Raw genomic sequence first — 22,900 nt, forward strand, 5'->3', positions numbered from 1 at the left:
TTAGAAATTTGAAATTCATTCTCTTCCTAAGATGATTTAGAGAAACCAGATGTGTGTGGAATTTCTACCCTTTTTTGTTTTTAAAAAGTCTCCTTTAGTCTGACTGGCAGCACGATTGAAGTTGAGATGTGACCTGTTTGCTTCTCATTTAGTCAGATTAATTGATCAATGCAGAAAAGCAATTAACATCTTTATAATTTGTTCATTAAATCATAATATGTTGGTATTGCATGGATAAGTCAGACCTCAGCACATATTGAATGTTTGTTACTCTTCATTTGATAGTAAAAAATGCAGATTCTTGCTCCTTTCACATTTTTAAAACTAAAATATTTGTTAGCAGATTTTTCTAGAAAATATCCAGAACTGCAAAACTTCTGTATTGACAGTCATATATCAAAATATTCCCTACTAGATTGTTTTCCCAGAGGATTATTTCCTTAGGTGTGTGAATATCTTACTTTCTGGGAATTGTTGGTTGCTTTTTGTTGTGTTTAAAAATAATCCATTTCATTTGTAGCGAGTCTGTGATGTACTTGAAAATATGTAAGTTGCACAAAATCCTAAAAGTTTAGTGTTTTATCCAGTTAATTCCTTTGGAATTAATACCTAGTGTTGGTTGGTTCTGTAGGAAGTCTTAAAAATTGGAAATGAGTGTTTTAGCCCCCATCGTTGAGGAAACACAAAATATTAAAATGTAATGTCTTTGAAACATAGTATACATAGCATAAAGACCTGCAGAGATTTAAAATGCCAGCTTACCTTCAAAATTCCTGAAGCTGTTTCATTAATTTTATATCTTTACTCAGTAGTTACAGAAACAGTTGTAGCTGAAGTACTCAGTGTTACCACTTAGCACACATACATCATAACAATAAATAAATTCCAGGAAATTGCAGAGCTTGGTGACTGAAAATATTCTGTGATACTGCAGCCTGCCATGAGAATAATTAGTTCCAGGGCAAATAAATAAATCAATAAAACAAAACACAAAAACTGTTCCTAAGTTTTCAGTACAACTTCTCTGTACAAGTTGAATGCTGATTTATGTTGAGGAATATGTTATATTTCGTGTCATAAAAGCCTGGATTCATATATATCATTACTCTCACATGGTAATAAATTTGTGTTAAATTTAAAGAAGTTACAAATGAGCCTGGAAGCTCAAAAGCTTTAATTGCAGTGTTCCATGCAATTAATAAATGTATTTTTCAGTTATTTTTGGTTGTGATAAATCCCACCAGAAAAACCAAACCCAGCCCCTCAAAAAGCAAATCTCACATATGGAAAAGTTAAAAAAGGGAAGAAAGGCTTGGATTTTGTAATTGGCAGTTGAACAGACTGGTTTGAAAAAAGCGTGGAATTAAGTATTACACCATATTTTATAGGCAATTATCCAGTAATTAATTTAATGCAGGTTATTCCTAGATACACTGGACTTTAATAGTTTTTCTTATGAGGGGAATTTAATAGAGATTATGTCCAGGAGCTGTGCAGTGATTTGGAAATTACATAACTCTTGTTAAGAAAACCTGAATCATGCTCCGCTGTCTTTAAGAAAATGATCTTTTGAAAGTCATGGTTGAGAATGAGAATTCCTTTTGTTTGGGCAGTGTACTTTGTTTTCTGAGTTACGGGAAAATAGGAGAGTGTTTTTCTTGCTTTTGTAGCTTTTTGGTTCAATGTGATTCTCTAAGTGAGATCTGCTTTCTCTTGTCCAGGGGAAGAGTATCAGAGAATTGAATTTGGTGTTAATGAAGTTATCGAGACTCAGTCATCTGTCCTAAATAACACCGACTACAGTATTTCGAGTACTCTGAATCCTCAGGCTCCAGAATTCATTCTCAGCTGTGCACCTGCTCAGAAAACCCCAGACGATGCTCTCAGCGACGCAAACTACAACTCCATTGACTGCCAGTTCAGTGACCCCACCCTGGCTCTGGACAGCGGCTCCAACGCCGAAAACGACGCCTTGGCTGGGGGCCTTGGGCAGAGGGAGCGGAAGAAGAAGAAAAAAAGACCCCCTGGATACTACAGTTACTTGGAAGATGTCCCTGACGGCGTGGCTGCCCCGGAGGCGCTGGTGAACGGCCACGCCTCGGCCGCGGGACTCAACAGCCTGAGCGCCGAGGACACGGAGCTGGCAGGAGACCTCCCCTCCCTGGCCACGCCGAGGACTTGCAGCAGCCCCGCCAGCTCCGTGGACTTCCTGGCCGGAGCTGCGTGTGCCGAGCCCGGCCCCGGCGCCACAGCCCCCGGCAGGACTGCCGGGCAGCCCGAGGTATGCCGCCTTGCTCATTCTGAACAGTTCTGCCTCCCCTCGGAGGCCGTCAGAGAGAGCCCCCTAAGGACAGCTGTTGTACAGGCTTATGCTGGTACTGATACTACTGAAACTCTTGGCGTTACTAATGGACAAACACTTGAATCCTCTGGTGAGGACACAGCTGCCAATGGGGTAGAATTGCACACTGTGGAAAGCACTGACTCAGACCAAGCTAAGCCTGAGGAAGCTTCACCTACTACTGAGGCAACGGTCCCGCTTGCAGGATCAGTCCCTGTTAATCAGCCTGCAAAATCGTGGGCTAGTCTTTTTCACAATTCCAAGCCCTCTGCTTCCACATCTGTGGTGTATGTTGAGACTAAGTATACCCCTCCTGCCACATCTCCTCTGGTCCCTGAAAAACAGGTTGAAGTCAAAGAGGGACCTGTTCCAGTTTCAGAGGATCCCGTAGCCATAAAGATTGCAGGTATAGTTAATACACACGAGTGGATGTTACACTGCAAGGGTATTAGCTCTGCTTGTAAACAGGAGTGTGCAATATTGATAGAGAACATTCCTCTGGTAATGAGCTGACTGTTCAAACACTGCATGAAGGATGTCATTTGAATTAGCCAGTTTGTATCCCCCCCGAGTAAACATTCCAACCAGGCATTGCCTTGTCATTATCCTAGATACAGGGAAACTATTGCTGCTTGTCAAATAACTTGTCAAACAGTCTGTGGAAGTGATCTGTGGTTTCAAGCAGGCTATGTGCTGTTATGAAAAGGAGAATATATTAGGTTTGTTCAGAAAATGGTGTGTTATATTATCCAGTGTTTAGAATTTTGTAGTATTCCATTACAAGAAGAGTATTACTGCATTTATACCAAAGTAGCTGAAATTCCTGGGCACTAAACAGCAGTTGAAGTGTAATGGCTACATAGGTCTTGCTTTAGAAATTTCAATTCAGGAAATATCACATTTATTAATATGCTTCTTGAGGGGTCTGTCCTTCCAAGTCAACTATTCTGAACAGTATTGCTTTATCCATTACCAATGCTAGTTGTTCCCAGTTCAAGAATAACCCTAAGGAGCTGTCCAGAGGGGACATCAGGACAGGGAATGAATGATACAAAAGCTTTGACTCTTGGTCTTGTCATATTTGTGATCCTAATGGGAAATGGTAGAAACTGCAGGAGGTTGGTTGTGCACATTCAGCCAGAAATGGTGAAGTTCTCCCAGCTTGGGTGCGTTTTGTGTCACTGACTCACCAGTGTTGGAACCAAAGTAATTATTTTAAATCTCTGAAGTGGTCAGTGTGTGAGAAAGCTTTGTGCAGTGTCCTGCTGTTTATGCTACAAGCTAATTTACAGGTACAATGCTGTTTTGAAAGTGACAGCTTCAAGTCAGGTTTCCACTCTGAACAGAAGCTGACCTGGAGATGGTGTTCAGAGTGCCCAGAGTTGTGTGCTGCCTCTCCTCTCCTCCTTACTCAGCAATGGTTTCATTGCTCAGAATTGTCTGTTGAGAGAAAAGCTGTCAGAATAATTTATATTTCAGTGTATTTTCCACTTAGGTGTCAAAAATGCTGTATTAAAAAAAAAAGTGTATATATATATATATATAAAAGAAGGTGATTACAGTCTGTATGAACCCATATGGAGAATGTTGTCTTAAAAGCAATCATTTGGTAATGATTTTTAACTTAAAACTCTTTTGTGACCATCATAAAGCTAGGATTGCTTGCCATAAATGGAAAAGGTTTTTCCTCTTGTCCAAGTTCTTCCAGCTGTAAGTGAACTTTCTAGACTTCCACTGTTTCTGTACTGTTTTTTGCCACCAGGTGGGAGCAGAGCTTTTTATTTTGTCTTCAGTGTAGTAAAACACAAATGTAACTTTTACCCAGTTTTCTTCTGCACCTTCACTATTAGCTTGCTGTTTGGGCAGAGGAGTAATCTTGAGTATAGATAAAAGGAATTCATCTGCTCATTGTAGATGATTTAGGTGGGAGTTACTGCTGCAATTCATGTAATTCAGATGCTGCTGGTTTTGGTGTAAATTGTTTACTTGAAGATATGAATGCCATGTGATCAGTGCTTTGCTCTGTGGAAAAAGGTGTTCTTCTTTATTTTCTTTATATGTACTTGAGTGTTCTCTGTCTTGTTTGGAAAACAGGTACCTGAGTGCTTTGTTCATCCACCCACACTCAAAAATGTGTTACAAGAATTTCAGTTCATGATTTCCAGACAGATCATTTGCTCTGTTCTGTGTTTAATTTCAAATCTCCTGCCTCAGTGATCATCACTGTGTGAGGGTCTGTGTGTTTGTCAGGGGTGTTCCTTGTTTTCCCTGTGGCTGAGTTGAGATCCTCCTGTTGGATTTGCTGGGAATTCAGCAGCTTCAGCTCATGCCAATGGGAATGAATTTTTGACCCCAAGTGCCATAAGGTGCTGGACACAAGGTAAACTCTACATCTGAAGTATCTTGAGTTAGCAGGCAAAATTAAGAAACAACCCAGTGCCAAGATCCTTCTGCACAGTTTGTATTTAGAACAGGTGCTCAGCACACAAGAAGAGAAGTTGCTTTTCCAGGGACAAATTGTTGGTTTGTAGTTCAGTTTCAGCAGTTACTACAAGGGAAGTTAATGATTCATGGGCACCCTGAAGATAATTTAATGCTGCTTGATTCAACCTGCAGAGATCTGAGGTTCCTTTAGCCGCAAAGACAGAAGCTACATAAGGTAAGGAGATGATCAGGACTAGAAAATAAATAGAACAGACAAGTTTCATATTAGTCTTGATGAGAAACAAATAGTGAAGAGGTAATTTTAGCAAGTGTCCAAGATGTATCTGCTGTGCAGGTGCTGCACTTGCATGTTTAGAAAGGGACAGGTGTAGTAATTAATGCACCACAGCCTAATTTAGATGCTAGGACAAACATTTTAATAATTAATGTCTAAGGGATAGTAAGGTTATAAGTGATACTGGTAAAAAATATGACTCTTCAAGGCTTTACTTGCCACATTTCACAGTTGGTCCCCTATGATTATAACTTGATAATTAATAATGCCTTATATAATGTTAGAAATAAGCTAAGGAAATAAGTGATTGGAGAAATATAAATTCCCTCAGTAGTCTTTTAACTGTTCTTGGTGATTTTTGGAAAAATTGCAGTGAGGGAATCTAAAACAATTTTCTGAACCTTTTTTTTTTTTTTTGCAGTGTTTTCACTGTGGGTGATGGAGGTAACAGTGCCCATAAAATCTGTTTATAGCAGGCAGGATTTCAGATGAATTGAAGAACAGAAACTTTTAAGATCTGAGTAAATCTGGAATGATTTTAAATTGTAAGGAAGGGAAGGCACCAGAACAGAAACCGAATGCGAGTAAAATGTGAAGAACTAATGGTAGATGTGTTAGAGAAAATGATCTGGAAGTTCTAGAGAATTGATGAGTGTCTTTAGTACAGCTGAAGAAGACAAAGTTTTTTTTTCCCCCAATGTGTGTTAATACCAATTTATGTGGAAAACATGGAAAATAACTAATTCTGCTGTTGCTGTTGAGGACTTGATGCAGTGGCAGTCTTTGGGCATTCCTTCTGAAGGAAAAATTCATAGTGCAGCAGCAAGAATGGAAATAAGATTTTAAAACAGTGGGCAAACATGAAATATTCAGAGTTAATTTGTCTTGAGATGATATTGTTGGCACGACCATGGTTATAAATCCAAATTTACAAAGCAAATTCAGGAAGAAAATGGTGATTCACAGTTCTGCCAAGGCTAGTGATAAAATGAAATTAATTCAGATTGTAAGAAAGGTGTTCCTATGTTATATAGTAGAAGATTTCTCATTGTAAAGGTAGGTAAATGCTAGAGCAAGGAGTTGTGGAGACATCCAGGGTCTGGGGGTTTTATAATCTTCAGAAATGCAGCCTTTTGTACATTCAAACTGCATTCTTACGGAAATGTTTTTGTTTAGGGTCATCCAGCAGTGTTGTCCTGGGATTTTTTTAGGCATTGTCCAGATCTGAGGAAAGATCAGAGTGACAGAGACAGTATTCTCTCAGTCAGGGCCTTAAGCCAAGTTTCCAGTTCCTAACTTGTAGCCACCTTTATCTCTTCAGCATGGACACCATATCCACGGGGCTTCTCTTGCCTTAAACTCTGGATTTGCTTTGTAAGGAAATCACCTTGTTAAAAAAAAATTGAGAGGTAATTGTAATAACAAAACTCAGTGAATGAACTTCAGCAAAATGCTTTTTGTTTGCCAACAGAAATATCTAAACACTTCCGCATTTCACAGATCAGTACCCTCCAAAAGAAATAAGTTTTCTGGGAGATGACATGAGCTTTCCAACAGGTTTTGAAATTTTAAAATTTTCTTACAGTTGTAAATCTATTTTTCTTCTAATACACCTGTAAAAGTTCTTTAGTTACTGTGTATTTGAGCTGAAAATGTGCTGTTGGATGTAATTGCTGCACACAAACCCAAGTCTTTGTTAAAGGAAGCAAAACTCCCAGTAGCTGCACTGGAGCCTGTTGATAAAGTAGCTTTGTGACCACAAGAGGATGCTAAAGGTCCTCTTAATATCTTTATTGAACATGATGCAAAAATGGGGAAGAAAAGAGTTAATGTAAAAAATTATTGATAGACACAAAAAATAGAAACTTTTCCCGTTACTTTTATCCTTATTTTCAACAATGATGAATTATGTTAACAGAAATATTGTGTGTGAACACAGTTCAAATGTTGCTGCTGTAACAATACATTCTGAATTGCTTTAGCAGTAATTTAATAACATATTTTGACCTTCACTAGAAAGGAATCTTATTCTGTATCTGTGCTACCTTATCTTCCATTTTACATTTCTTTGCTGTCTGCTCTTTCAGGGGGCACGTTCTTTATGTAATAGACAACTGAATTAAATATTTTCATTTTTGGTCAATTTTGTTTGCTTAGAACTGATGTTATCTGCAGGAAATAGGATCTTGTAGATAGGGAGAGAGCTTGGCAGTAGAAGGATGTGGATTTTGTTTGCAGTTCTGCCATCTCCTCTGCTTACTTTCAGCTTTTTACCTCTGCTTTTGTACCTACATCATGTTATTTCTTTTTAGTCCTGTAGTGAACAGCTCAAACTCTTCCAGTTTATAGCATATAAGAGCTTTAGAGCCCCTCACATTTATTTTAAGAATAGGTAACCCCACTGGTACACAATTGCTATATTTACTTGCAATTTGTATTTTGTCTTGTATACACCTTATTTTGCAAGTTTAAAGTATATGAGCTCCAATATTTTCTTTAAACAGTTCTTATTTAGATTTCTAAATAACAGGTCAGGATTCCTGGAAAAGCTCCCTTTGTTGCTCTTGGTTTCATAACTGGGACAGACTAATGTGCAGTGGTTTCTAAGTTTTAAACTTGGGTTTTGAAAGCAGGAAAGAGTAGGAATTAAATGATGTAGGGCTGTTATCTCGTAGATTTTGGAAGTGTTAAATAAAACAGTGTGTTCTGAGGAGCAGAGCACATCAGTCTGTGTGTTTGCACCGAGATGATTTTGTTGTAAGATAGTGGATGGTGAAACTTCTCAACTGAGACTGCTGCATTGGCTTCATCCCTCTTCAAAGCAGAAAAATGTGGGAAATACTTCATAAAACTGGTGACAAGTGATTCCAGCTAATGGCATTTTATATCTCTGTATGTGTCTATGTAGCAATATAAATAAAATATCTGGATTTAGGAAAACAAACATCCAAATCTGTAGGTCTTGCTTTGGAATGACAGTGATCAGTTTTGTATCAGCATCTCCTGATCTGAATCCCAGGATCTTCGGTGGAAGAAAAACGTCTGCTTTGGAATGTGACCAGTGGGTAAATGGAGTGGAAATAATGTACTGAAGGTTCTGGGAATCTTGTTCACTGATTTGAATTACTGTGTAATGCTGCAGTAGGTATTTTGTTTGATGGCCATGAGAGTTTTGTTGATGCTCAATTTACTGTTTCTCATTCTGCAGAAATACTGGAAAATGTAAGGCTAATACATAAACCAGTGTCTTTGCAACCCCGAGGGCTGATCAACAAAGGAAACTGGTGCTACATCAATGCTGTATCCTTCCCTGGGAAAAAATTAATGCTCTTAAGTTGATATTTTTATATTATATCTGTCAGAGTTTTTTTGAAATGTTCTGGTAAGTATTTTATAAAAGTGTTTTGTTTTCCCAGATCCTGCTCCTGTGGTTAAAATGTTGAAGTGTAGCAGCCAGAAATCCTGGGGGATTTTGGATCATTGAACCATCATTTGAATCATTGCAGGGTTCCCCTGCAATCCTGTTTGCAGCTTGTTACCTGTGTCAAAATATTTCAGAACTGTAACTTCTCCTGACTGAAATCCTTGTGATTTCCAGCAGTGTTTCCCCATGACTCTGTGCATCCATTTAAATGGTTATTTCTCTTTTGTACTTGAAGTAACTGTTCTTACACTTGGGCTTTGTTTTGCAGTTCTAAGTGGATCATTTGGGTTTGTGCTGAGCAGGTTGTCACTGTTGTATCATCTGTGTAAAGCAGCATTTAATTTAAATTAATCCTACTACAAGCTTACATATGGAAGATGAGTTTGCTCATAATGAATTGGATTTGTATTCCCCTGCAAAAATGACTTTTACCCTGAGGAACAGAAAGCACCTTCCCTCCATGGTATATTATGATATTAATAAAATATAATAAAAATTGTCTCCCATGTCAGCAGAGCTGACTGCAGGTGATGCTTGGATGCTTCTAGTGCTGGCACTGCTAGTGAAAAATGTTAACACCAATTTCATGACTGATCATAACAGATCATAATAAACTATTTCTAGGCCAATGACTGTGCCTTAAATAAAGCTTTTATCTTACATAACCAGTTCTGCACTCATTTGGTTATATACATTGTACAGCTTAGCTCCCATTTTTTCCATCTTGAAGTTTTACATTGGAATTTATTACTCAGTTTTTGCACACTGTAGGGATCAAATTAATCTCTCTCTTCGGCTGTTGAGATTGATGCCTTATTTTGTCATTTCCCTTTTCCTCCAGTTTTTTTAGTGCATTTCTTCTATTCACTGCTCTCACCAAGTTGTGGTTTTTTAGAGTATTATTCTTCCAGCATACTCTGGAGTTTTCCAGGTTGTTCCCAACTCTTTGCAATGCAGAATGTCTCACATCTCAGCAGGTTTTGCTTTGATTGCAGGGGTGACTCAGCACCTTTAAGTTTCAGCTGGTTTCTTCCATTCTTCTGAGAAAATGTGTTCCAGGTTATCTCCTGCCAATTTTCAAATGGTTAATTCTCTAAAGTCTTTCCTATGAAAGTTCTTTTCCTCTCCTGCTCCTGGATGAAATGTTTCCTTACCCATGAATTAAAGTTTTTGCCATGATTAAAATGTCAGTGAAATCACTGCATGTTACAAGATGCTGGGTTGTTTTTAATACCACTTCTGTACATTATTGGTTAACGTTGTGATAAAGCTTCATCCTCTTTTCCAGCTAAATTCTTGGATTGATCTACCTAATAAAAACACAGCTCTGTTTTTGCTCTCGTTTTGCATATAACTGAATATTTGGTTAATGCACAGATGCCATTTTCTGCATATTTCCTTAATGCCACTGCATAGACCCTGCAAGCCTTGGTTGCTTGCCCTCCAATGTATCATTTAATGAAGTCCATTCCAATGTATTCCAAATCGCAGAGGCCGTGCACCTCCACACCAATGCTAGACAGCTTGTAAGTAGCTTGGGAAAAAAGGAATAAAAGTCTGGGATCTGGCTAAACTCATTCAGGAATACCGAACAATGACTGTTGTTAGAAGCTGATAATGTGCCCAGAAGTTTTTCATGTATTTTTGGGTGACCCTTTTTGGTGTTTTACAAGTGCTTGGATGGTCAAGGAAGATAATTCCTGTTGCCTTTGGAGTATCAGTTTTGTGTAGTGTTTAATGTGCAAAAATGAACTGTGAAAGGTGCAAGGACCAGCCCAACACCTGGGTTTCACTGCAGTGATCAGGTGGATTTTTATGTCTGAACTTCACCCAGATTTCTGTGATATTCTTTGATTTTGTTTTGTTTTAGCAGTCAGAATGACAATTATCTAATTTGATTGTTTGTTCTTCTAAGTGTTAAATTGCTGCTCATGTCCAGTTGCTTCCCTTCTGTTTCAGTGTTCGTTTAATGAATGAGTTCACTAATATGCCTGTACCTCCTAAAGCTAAGCAAGGTGAGTGGGAGCAGGGGCACAAAGCAGAAAATGCTGGGGAGAAGCCTTTGGGGTAAAGATCTGCATGGGGGGAGGTGTTGCACCTTGGATTTTTTCCTTCTGTTTGGTGGACCAAGTGCACAAGTGCAATAAGAACAGTTTTTTTGAGGGTTCACTTAATTGTGAAGATGCCTTCTAAGAGCATGCCCTTTCTAAGAAAATCAGTTGATGCTCCCTATATTTTCCTCCACTTCCTTCCTTACGTAGTTCCAACTGTTTGTTTATCAGATTGCTCAATTCTGCTCCTTAAATCCTGAACATTCACTGATTTGGAACAAAATGGGGCCATAACACCTCCCTTAAGCAGTTGGAGATTGCCTGCAGGAATATTATCCTGGCTTCTGATTCCAGTGGGAAAACTTCAGACATACCTGATTTTTCTTAATACATATTTAGGCTCAGTGATGATTATGGAGTGAGGAATAGCATATTTTTTTGATGCAAATAAATGATCTTAAAGGTTTCAGTTGTTTAATCTTAATTTTAAGCCAAGTCTGTTGTATTGCAAACTTGTAGAAACAAGCACATTCCTGAAACTATTCTTTATGTAACATGATAAGGAAATGTCAGGAGGAGCTGGTTGTTCCAGTGATTTCCAAACAGTTCAGACATTTCTGTGGTTTCTTTCTGTGAAACAAATCTTACTGGCTTATGCAACCTATTTTACTTGTAGGTCATTTTCCTCTGTAGTTTTCAAGGACAGTTCTGAGGCCTTGTATTGCCATTAGGTGGAACATTTTGTCAGGCTGTTCTTGGGGTTTTTATTCTGCAGTGAGCAAAAGTGATCTGTTAGAATTGCAGATACACAAAGGTTTAAGGACGTGTTCTTTGAGTACAAAAGAAATGCAAAAATGCAAATAGCACCAAAAGTGTTTTTTTTTATGATGGCTGTTGTTATTCTTGTTAATCTTCTTAGAACTTTTCCTGACTATCTGTAAGTTTTTGCTGGGTGATATGTTTTAAAGCAATAAGAGTTGTATCTTATAATTTCTAAGCTCAAGACTCCAAAATTACAATTAAACTATTAGTAAAAGAAGTGCTGGATCTTCACAGTGATCTGTGAAGAGACTATTAAGGTATAATTTAAAAAAAACCTTTTATTTATTATTACTTACATTAATTCTCTTTCACCTTGCAGCTTTAGGTGATAAAATAGTGAGAGACATCCGACCAGGAGCTGCCTTTGAACCAACCTACATTTACAGGCTCTTGACGGTTATAAAGTCAAGTCTGTCAGAAAAGGTGGGACTTCAAACCCTTGACTTGTGGAACTGCATTGCAGGGCAGTCTCAGTCCTTAAAACTCTGCAAGGCCAAACCTCAGGCTCTGCTCAAATGCCACTAAAATCAGCTCATTGAGAGTTCATGGTAATGAAGCTCCACTGGCTTGGGACCTGAATTACAGGAAAATCTTAATTACAGGTTTGGCAGTTTGATATGTCAGAATAATGGAAAAATTACTGTTGGAATGGAACATCTCTTTTTATAATTGAGTTACCAATTGATTCACATTTAAGAAATGAGCAGTTGTTCATTTTTATGGGGAATTCAGCTAAGACTGATTGAAGGTCAGGTTTAATTTCAATATAAAGAAAAGATAATAACTCAAACCATCCTTTGCTTTGGCCTTGGCTTGACAGCAACTTTTACAGTGGTTGTAAAAGAAATGGGGAGAAAAAAATTCCAACTCACACATTAAATGGGATTTGTATGGAGAAAAATGCAGAATTCTTGTAGCCATTGTGGCATTGATGTGTGTATTTACTGCTTAGCACAGTTTTGGTTTAACTGGTTAAAAAAGAGTTTGTCTTATAATAAAATTTAAACTTTATTTGACATACCTTTAGACTGACTAGTTGCTAAATTAGCTAAATTAATAGAAGAATGCTGGATTTGTTCAGTGTCATGAACCTTCAGTTAAAAGAACACCTTGAAAATATCATAGAATTAATTGAAAAAATATTTTGTTCAGGGCAGGCAAGAGGATGCTGAAGAATACTTGGGATTTATCCTCAATGGACTACATGAAGAAATGCTGACCCTCAAGAAACTTCTCTCTCCATATAATGAAAGTTAGTGGATTTTTTTATATAGCAAACAATTGATTTCAAATGCTGTTTTTGTGTGGTGATTCCATAATACAGAGTAATGCTGTGTTATTACAGGTATTATTACAAGTTCCTGTATTATTTGGTTGAGACAGGAACAGAATGCCATGTTTTAGAGGAGTGGCACATAACTAAATAACACTTTGGTAAAATCTGGATACAGTGAGTCCATTCTGCCCAGTTTGAGTCATCTGAAGAGTTACTGAGTTTCTGGAAAGGCATCGTGGTTCTGCCAATAATCTCAATGACAATAAGCCACATCTCTGGTTCTCCTAAACAACAAAACTCAATATTACATTCTGAGCCCAGCTGAGCATTTTTTGGGGTTAACTCTAGTTAATCAGTCTTGTTTGTCATTTATAACACATCAGTGTTATAAATGACAAAACCATCAGTGGTTTTTGACTCTCCCTGGGAGTTCAAAAATAAATCAGTGTGTTTTTCACTGATCTATAAACCAAGTTTTAAGATCTTTCTTTTTCTATCTAATACAAACCAACATACTAAATTATATGAAAATTCCTACTGACAAAGTTGGAGTAGAATTTACTTTGGAAGTATTACTAGAGTTTGTGCACAGAGTAAAATGTCATTTTAGTTTATAGAGGCTTTAGCTTGAGCCCCCTTTACAAATAAAATCCTGCCAAGTAAGAATTCAGGTCAGTTACCCAATTTCTCTTCAATAGGGTAAATTTTTTAGGATATAAAGTCATACCATATTTTGTTCCTTAGCTGTGTGCAGTTTATAACCTGAATTTGGCACAGGCTGGGAAAATATTTGCTAAGCCTTGGGTTCCCTGTAAAATACCTGTGCAGAAAAGGAGTTGTATTTAATAATGGCATAATTCTGTTGCCAGAATAACACTTGACTTTCTAATTTTCTACCCCGTAAATTTGCTACTAAAAATATATCAAACTTTGCTGTTTACATACAGTCATCAGTGAGCTGCCTTCTGTTAATACATGGATGTGTCATGCTGGGAGCAAACCTGGAATCTGCTTGTTCTCTTTTTAAAATTAAAACGACGATGCATGAAAACATTTTATCCTGAAAAAAATTATTTGTGTTGGGCTTTTTGCCATTTGTAGTGGGTTTTTTTTTTTTTCTTTCAAATCCTTTATCAGCCTGGATTTTTTTCTTTGTTTTATTCCTTGGTCACTTGAAGAAGTGGCAGTGTCCAACGGCCCCGAGGCTCAGAGTGTTCCCAAGGAAGAGGAGCAGGAGGAGCAGGGGGAAGGCAGCGAGGATGAGTGGGAGCAGGTGGGACCCCGCAACAAATCCTCCGTCACTCGCCAGGCTGACTTTGTCCAGACTCCAATCACTGATATTTTTGGTGGTCACATAAGGTACAGTAGTTCATCCTACAAGTTCTTGACTTGCAGTGCCTGAATCTTTTAAACTGTCTTAAATGAACACACTCTTCTGAGATCCTAAGCCTTGAATTGCATGTGGAAAAGGAGTTTGGAATATTTATGCTTTGAATATTGTCTTAAGAATTCCAAAGCATTTTAGAGCTGCCTAATTTTTATGACCTCTGAATAGTCTTATGTTATAAATAAGGATACTGAGAGAGAATGAGATTGACAGAGTTGAATCTTGACAGTAAAACAATGAACTAAAACATAAAACTGTGAATTTTAGGTTATTCAGACCCTTCATGCTTCCCAGAGGTCAATAATAAAGAAATATTAAAGGCAAAAGAAGCCTGGAAAAATGTAAATTGCTACAAGATGTTACTGGAATGAAAAGAATGTAGCATATCACTTATATGCAGGTCTGATACCAGACAAAGGCAGAAAGTAGAATCTGAATAGTTTTTGGAAAGAAAACCTCCTGACTTGTTTGGAGAAATGTATAATTTAAAATGAAAGCAAAGTAAACACTTGCTAAAAACACAGAGCAAAACAAAAACTGCTAGACTTGAATTATTTTTAAATTGGAGACAGACACTTAATTGCTGGTGTTTGACTCGCTGTGTTGCCAGATATTGAGTCTAGAAGTGTGAATAATGTGGGCTAGTGCCTTCTGCCTTGGAAATGCTCTGAAATTATTTATTCTTATGGGTTTTGAGCCAGACAGCTGGTAAATAAAATGGTATTTTCCATAGAATTTGGCAGACAGATGTTTGTAGGTATTGATGGAGTCCTGCATTGATGGTTCACATACCCAAGGTGCTGATAATACCCCAGGGAAATACCAGAATTTGTCACAATTGTTTAGGTAATATCTACATGATTCCATCCGTTTTTATATTAAAAATACTGAGATGATGCAGTTTTCTGTAGAAGCCCATAAAAAATGATATAAAGCAAAGGTAATACTGGAAAAAGGGAAAACCTTGCACTGAGCAGCAGAACCACAGGATCCAATCCAGCATCTGCTGGCACCACATCCACTTTATTTATCCTTCACACCAGGGCACAACTCACCACAGGAACAGCATCCCCTGGGATGTGGGAAAGCTTCATCCTCAGGGGTGGAGATAGGAAGGACTGAATATAAAACTGCCAGTAGAATTCCACTAAATGAAAGCTTCAGAAACTGGAAAAATCCAATGGGAAAAGCAGCGAGGAAAAGGTGATTTAAATTGGCATATTTTGGCCGGGGAAATTTCAGGCTTGGGAGTTTTTAGGCTATCCTTGAGAGGCTTGAGTCTATTAAATGTCTATTTAGGCATAATTACTTAAAAACCCCAGCCTATAAAGCCTTTCTAAGCAACATGAGACTTAAGTGGGAAAGTACAAAGTTTTCCTGGGAATTCTTGCAGCGCTTGAGTAATTTTTCATTGAAAATTATGCTTTTCCCCATGTCCAGCTGTAATTTGTAATTATTTTAATAAGGAACATGGTTGCAGAGAAATCATAGCCCAGTGAAGGTTTTGCTATCAAATCAATTTCTGCATATCTTGTGAGGAAAATATCCTGAAGAGGTGTTACAATATAATTTCTGGTTTTTATAACAAAGGTGCTGCTTTTCATGCATTCTCTTCCCTCTAAAGGATGTATATTTGCCAATATTAAGCTGCACTGGCTTTGTGCTGGTGCTTCAGGGCTTTGCCTGAGTAAAAAGGGCTCTTTTGAATATCCTGAACATTAATATTAACCTGAATATTAACATTTCCTACCTGACCTGGAAATATTCCAGCGTGGCCAAATTGGTCAGAGCTGTGTTAATTATAATTCTGCTTTCAATATATAACAACATAATAATTTATATACGTGGACAAAGTCTGGATACAGAAAATGATGGGGAGAAAATGAACTGCCAGTCCTAGTGGAGCATAGTTTCTATTTCCTATGGCAAGATTTAAGCAAACACTTTAAAATCACTATAAAATTGGTCTTAGAGAAGTGACTGAAAAGATGGTGTATTTTTATTGGAGAATCTGGAATCAGCTGTAATTTTTACAGTAGAACACAGACAGTACTGGCACTTTGTACTTGTGAAGAGCTGTTGGAAAACTAAACTAACAAAAAGAGCCCCGAGGTGAATTTTTTTTAAAAGCTTATCAAAATTTTCAGGTTTTTTTTCTTTCAACTTTGCATAAATAAAACAGTTCAGTTACAGTCCCATTCAGAATACTCTTGGGAGATGTTAAAATCATTTAAATTGGAGTAAATTGTTAAAACTTGATGTTTAATTTTTATATTTGTATGTGTTTCATTGAATTAAATATAAATTGAGTTATGTAAGTAACTCATTCTTCCTTGAAGGCTCTGTTTGGTTGAAAATCACTCTTTATCTCATTTTGATTTCCTTTTTTCTCCACAGATCTGTTGTTTACCAGCAGAGTTCCAAGGAGTCTGCCACGCTGCAGCTTTTCTTCACCCTGCAGCTGGACATCCAGTCGGACAAGATCCGCACCGTGCAGGATGCCTTGGAAAGCTTGGTGGCAAGAGAGTCTGTGCAGGGCTACACCACAAAAACCAAGCAAGAGGTGTGTTCTGGTCACCCCTTCTGCACAGCCAAGTGCTAAACTTTTAAATTAAAAGGGTTTTCATAGAGCTCTGCCTTTACAAAGAGTTGTTGGAGCACGCTTTAACAAAAGAGGTACAAACTTCAGAGTGTCCTGGAGCAGTGAGATGTCAGCTCTGAAACAAAGCCAGGCCTGTAAATAGCTGGCTTTGAGTAAATAAATAAAAATAAATAGCTGGCTTTTGAGTAAATATTGTAAATAGCTGGGATTTGAGTTTATGTAATAATGTATTGGGGATTTTAATGGAGAATATACTATTCTCCATATTAATATTATAGTAATAATAATTACTATTAATATGCTATTATTACTATATATTTTATAATATTACTATTAATATACTATTATATACTATATACTACTAATAATATAAATATTAAGAGGCTGAACTGTGGTAAAGATACATAATACTATGTTCTACATCATAACTTACTGATTCCTAGGGATTGTAGGGATTGACAGATGCTGTTAGTAAAGGAGCAGCTCTTCAGAGTAAATATTTTTTATTTTACATATAATACATGATAGCAATAACTGCAATAGAAAAGTACTTACAAGGAGGAAAAGCATGCCTTTGGTTTGGAGGAAAATAATTAAACTTCCCTCACTAAGGCCTTGCCTTTTTTTCTGTGGCGAGTTGTAATAAAGGCATCTCTGGTGTGCAGGGATTGCTCACATGGGAATTCCCTGTGCACTGTTGGTAACTCTGGAATTGTCGGTGTTCCCTCTGACGTTCATGTCTGTAAGTTTTCAAAACCCTCCAAGTGAGAACAGGATTAGATAAAGAACGATTCATTTCCCTTGAAAAGCTGAAGAAGAATAGCAGAAATTTGTTTACCTTGAATATTCAGAACATCTATTTCTCCAGTTGTTTTCCATGTGAAGGAAACATTTGCAAGCTGATTATGATTTACCACAAAGATCTTGTTTTGCTTGCCATTCTTTTTTTCTTTTTTTACTGCAAATGGTTTAAGTTTTTTGACTGACAACTTAGTGCTGGGTTGGAAGAAGTGGGTGTTCAAATTAGGTGCTGCAATATTTCAGAGTTTGGATGGAAATACAAGCACCCACAGTGTCTTCCAGATATTTTTTTCAAAAGAAATTAAAATTGAAATAGTTGGGTTTTGTATTAAAATTGTAGTAAAAACACTGAACATACTGTCTGTAGAACCTTGGAAAGAGATAATATTTTTCCCCATGAGTGTCTATTCAGTACATAGGTTCTAGCAGAATCAAGCCATGAATTGAGAAATAATCTGCTCATGGTTACAAATAAAGAGATTTTTCTCAATTAAAAAAAGGGAGAAAAACCTTAAGCAGTTATTTTGAGGAATATTTACATGTCTTCATTTCTAGGAAGGGAAAACATTTTTGTTCAGCAATTCTGAGCTCAGCTCTTGGTTTCCAGGCAGAAATTTTGTGGATTGTTTGGTTATAATTATATAAAAATCACTATTTAGTAGAGAAAAGTTTGGTCATAACTTACATTTTTCTCTTTGAATATACTGAGTTCTCCTTTGAAACAGTGTTAGGATTGAAGATCCAGTGGGCTTTAAGTCACAAACGAGCGTTTATCATAAATTAATACTGCAATAATAACAAATCTGGAGGGTTTGCTGCTAGTGTATTTAAATACTTACATTTAAAATTATATTATTACTAATTTTAATTCTTAAAATTAAATGCTCTCAGGTGGAGATCAGTCGAAGACTCACCTTAGAAAAGCTGCCCCCCGTTCTCGTTTTACACCTCAAACGCTTCGTGTATGAGAAGACCGGTGGTTGCCAGAAGCTGATCAAGAATATTGAATACACTGTTGATCTGGAAATCAGCAAAGGTAAGAGATTTAGGAACAGAATTTCCTTCTCTTCATGGGAAAGAAAATGTATTTCCTACAAGTGTGTGTGTGTTTTAATTTCTCCCACAGAAGTTTTTGTCCTCATCGTTGTATAAAAATTTGGTCATTTGGGTGAATATTTTGTGGGGGTTTTTTATGATGAAAGATCTTAAAGCCTTTGGCACTTCCTAGGCAATGGGTTGGCCAAATGAGAACTTCTCGTGGATTTATAGAGTGAGGATACAGGCTGCTGAGGGCAAATATGGGACATCTTTATCACATTTAATTCACAGGAGTGTCAAATTATTTAATGGGTGGCTGGTGAAAGGAAACTGGTGTTTTATTGAAAATGCAGCCTGAAGGTAGACAGTCCATAGTGCAGATGTTAAACAAGGATCCTTTATTTAACAAGTGTCCTAGGAGATACTGACTTTAAATAGTGTGAGATTGGAAATTGTCCAGCATCTGAAGCTTGCCAAAATAATGCCTTTTGTTTTGAGCTGACAAATGGACTGTTAGCCAGCCAGTAGCTCAAATAAGAATAAAGAAAATCAGCTTATACTCATATCTTGACTGAGATCTGGACCTTGTCAGGCAGTGCCCTTTTGTTTTACTTAATATTTTATTTTGCAATATTCTTTTAAGAATGTAAGCATGACTTGGAATCTGAAATGGATTTATTGACAGATTCAGAGTGACAATTGATGTTATCATACTGACAGCAGGAACAAAATGGGAAAAATGGAGTAGTCTGATCTTTTACTGTGTCTTTTTTCCCTTTCATTTTTAGTGGTATTTTTAAACCTTTCATAAACCACAGTGTTCAGCAAACCTGCAAATTCACTCCCTTGATTACCAGTTATTAGAACCATGACTATTCTTTAAAGGCTGCAGAAGAAATTTCAATTAAATGTTCTCCTTTGTGATCGTATTGGTTTCTCTGAAAAATAATGGATCCTCTTGCTACAGAATTCCTAATGTGTGGCTGTTTTTCCTCCTCCAGAGCTACTATCTCCTGGTGTGAAAAGTAAAATTTCAAAAGGCCAAAGAACCTACCGGCTCTTTGCAGGTATTTTATTTGTGTGTTTTATTATCTGCCTTTTATTTATTGTTTTATTTATCTGCATGTTTTTATCTGTGCATTTTTAATTGTGTATTTTATCTCTCTTGCAAGTGCAGATTCTGCATGTGGAATTTTAGAAACACTGGGTTACATTAAGTGCTTACTTTTAAATTGCCCTGAAGTAGCTGTGGGTGTGAAATTCTTGTGTTTAGTGGGGTTTGTTTAAAATTGGGAGATCTGGTTGTCCTATAGAAACACTGATTTGGACAGGGTCTGGGAGTGCCAGGACAAGGGGAATGACTTTGCAGTGCCAGAGGGCAGGGTTAGATGGGATATTGGGAGAAATCCTTCCCTGTGAGGGTGGGGAGCTGCCTGCCATCAGGATGGGGTGGGACACAGGGACCTAAATCAACTCCTTGGTTTTACAGCCAAATCCCAGGGCCCTGTCCCAGTTTCCTTCACTTTCTCCAGATCTAAAGATGATTTGAGCCATACAAAGCCAAGATGTTCATCCCACCCCAGCCTCCAGATGTCATCCCATTGGGATTGGCATGGGCCTTGACTACAGGCAGCTGGAAAATCCCATTTTCCATTTCCCCATGGACAAACCAGTCCCAGTCACCATCAGAAATACCACCAGAGGGATATTTGGGTATTTTGATGGAGATGTGTCTCTTAGGACACATGGAGACTTTCTTCCCTGTGAGGTGGGGAGACCCTGGCACAGGTTCCCAGAGAAAGTGTCCAAGTGTTCCTTTGGAAGTGTCTGAGGCCAGGCTGGACAGGGAGCAACCGGGATAGTGGCAGGTGTCCCGTGGCAGGGGGTGGGATGGGAGGAGCTTTAAGATTCCTTCCAATCCCAGACAAATCTATCCCACCTATGGACTTCTCCATGCTCCTTTGGCCTAGAGCTGGGTGTGTCCCACGGCAGGGCACGGAACGAACTGAGATTTATCTCCCATTCCACGACCTGCACATCCCAAACGCAGGGAAACCCTAAACCCCGAGTTCTTCCACACTGTGGGCGGGATCCCTGGCTACCACTTATCCCCTGCCGTGCCCCCTCCACCCCCGTGTGTCCCCACAGTTGTGTACCACCACGGCAACAGCGCGACGGGCGGGCACTACACGACGGACGTGTTCCAGATCGGCCTGAACGGGTGGCTGCGCATCGACGACCAGGCCGTCAGGGTCATCCACCACTCGCAGGTGGTCAAGGCGGCCCTGGAGCGCACAGCCTACCTCCTGTACTACCGCCAGGTGGACCTGCTGTGACCCCCCGCCCCGTAGAGCGCCAACATCACTAACTTTTTCTCCTGTAAATGCTCTTCTGAGTGAATTTTTTTTTTTTTTCCCTCCTGTTTTTTTCCCCCCTTTTTATTATTTTTTTTTTTTTTGTCCCCTTGCAATTGCGGGATAGAGTGATAAAGGAATCTGCCGTTTGTGCACAGCAGAGTTTGTGTTGACTTTTGACTTGGCAGAATGAAGTCGCTCGGTTGGAAGCCTCGTGAATCACAAAAGAATATTAAAAAGAAATAAAGTTCATCCGAGTTAATGCTGAATCCTAAGATAATAAAAAGGGGATTTGCATTTAATTCCCACTTTCTAATTGCGTAGTAGAAGAAAACCCTGCACCAGCAACAGAACTTGTAGATTTCTGTGAAAATGTTTTATCTTTACTTCAGTAAAAAAAGAAAAAAAATTAAAAAAAAAAAATAAAAAGCTCTCTCTGCTTCCCCAATAGTTTTTTGATAAGTGGTAAAATATGAGCCGATGTGTATGAGATGGAAATGGTCCTTTGTGCTTCAAAACATGTACAAACTGCAGAGTTGCTGGTTCCTGATAGGAAGACACATTTTAATAATTGTGCGATGAGAAACTGCTTAAGTACACATTGCAGATCAAATATTTGGAGTTAAGATGTTAGTCTATATAGATGGGTGATTGTAACTTTATTGCTATTAAGAAATTTCAAACTGCATTTATGCTTCTGTGTACATGAAATTAAGAAAATGGGCAAGATAATTAAGATTGATATTTCTTTAAGTCCGCTTTGTTTAATTTTGCTGTCTGCTCTCCTATAATGTTGAGTTCCTAATTGTACACAGTTTAGTGATACCTAGAAGTATAAAGTTGTCGCCCATCAATAAAAGTCACAAAGTTGGTTTAAGGTGTGTGTGTGGGTTTTGTTTTTCCTCAGGTGTGAATCCTGCCCTTGGAAACTCCAAAAGTTTCTGTGTAGCACTTCTCAAGGTGTAGGGAGCCTTCCCCAAATGAAGTGGAGATGATTTTTCTTTGCTTTTACAACTTTTTGAAACTTCAGAAATGTTCCCGTTTTACATTCAGGTGGAACTGAACTTGGAGGGGAGAGGGAAAGGGATGTGGTGGTCCCAGGGCTGAGCACTGAGCAGCCAGAGAGGGGATGGAATTCCTTCTGTGTCCTCCTGGAAACTCCTGCACTGTTGTTTCTGAAGCAGATGATGTTCTGTTTGTGTCTTCTTCAGCCAGATGACATTGCCCTGGAGAACTTTTGGTAAAAATAGTTCCTTGATCAGCTTCCTGTTGCTTTCTCTAAAAAACTCCTATACATTATTTAATTCTTTGATGACAGTGGTGTTATGTCTTTATTTCATCATGGGATGGTGGAAGCTCCCTGGCTTGTCCTGACTTTTCTGCTGTCCCACAGGAAGGAGTTTTCCTGCCCAGAGCATCCCAGCCCCATGGCTCTTTGGGGTGGTCCTGCTCAACTGAATAACTTTAATGATGCTCTGGCATTGTTTTGGATGTCCAAATGTATTGTTATGTTTTTGCTACTCATGCTTTATTAGGATTTTCTGATTTACAGATGGTGACTGCTCATGATTTTGGTGACATTCCCCCAATTCCAAAACAATTTTCTCTGCAGAGCTCATTTGGATTTTGGCTGTTTGCAGGGAAAACCTCAGCTCCTGGAGCTGAGGCTGCTGGAGGATTGGTGCTCCCAGAGCATCCCTGTGATGGGAATTGCCCCAGAGCCCCACTGGTGAGAACCTGAGATCTTGAGGGATTGGGAGGTTGTTCCAAGAAAAATGAAAACAGGTTTTGAATTTATTGTTCTGTGCTGGTTGTTATTCACATCCTGGTCGAAGTGGTTTTCTGTACGGCAGAAATCCTGTTTTTGATTAGTCCTGTGCCTGTGTTGGGTATTTATTTAGCTCTATCTCCAATGCATTGTGAAAAAGTGCATTTCTGGTAGTGCAGGTAAACCTGAATAGTGCAGAGAAAACTGCAGGTGATCAGTAATTAATATATTACTTAATAGAGGTTATGTATGTTACCATTTTAAGAAATGGCAATGAGTCATTGCCAGTTTAAAAATCAAGTGTTGAAAGTCTCTCA

General features: G+C 38.3%; 1 protein-coding gene across 1 annotated transcript in view; it reads left to right on the top strand.

The window, feature by feature from the left end:
• Positions 1 to 21,692, top strand: part of USP10 (ubiquitin specific peptidase 10) — a 47,117-nt gene extending 25,425 nt beyond the window's left edge. Inside the window, exons 4-14 of the mRNA XM_053952867.1 lie at positions 1,722 to 2,747; positions 8,269 to 8,360; positions 9,901 to 10,010; positions 10,444 to 10,499; positions 11,677 to 11,780; positions 12,510 to 12,609; positions 13,812 to 13,992; positions 16,418 to 16,583; positions 18,315 to 18,459; positions 19,463 to 19,528; positions 20,610 to 21,692. Coding sequence (XP_053808842.1) covers positions 1,722 to 2,747; positions 8,269 to 8,360; positions 9,901 to 10,010; positions 10,444 to 10,499; positions 11,677 to 11,780; positions 12,510 to 12,609; positions 13,812 to 13,992; positions 16,418 to 16,583; positions 18,315 to 18,459; positions 19,463 to 19,528; positions 20,610 to 20,797 — 2,234 coding nt within the window. The 3' untranslated portion in view covers positions 20,798 to 21,692. The remainder of the gene's footprint in view (positions 1 to 1,721; positions 2,748 to 8,268; positions 8,361 to 9,900; positions 10,011 to 10,443; positions 10,500 to 11,676; positions 11,781 to 12,509; positions 12,610 to 13,811; positions 13,993 to 16,417; positions 16,584 to 18,314; positions 18,460 to 19,462; positions 19,529 to 20,609) is intronic.
• Positions 21,693 to 22,900: the final 1,208 nt, after the last annotated feature.

Source organism: Vidua chalybeata, chromosome 11 (genome assembly GCF_026979565.1).
Source record: "Vidua chalybeata isolate OUT-0048 chromosome 11, bVidCha1 merged haplotype, whole genome shotgun sequence".
Lineage (NCBI taxonomy): Eukaryota > Metazoa > Chordata > Aves > Passeriformes > Viduidae > Vidua > Vidua chalybeata.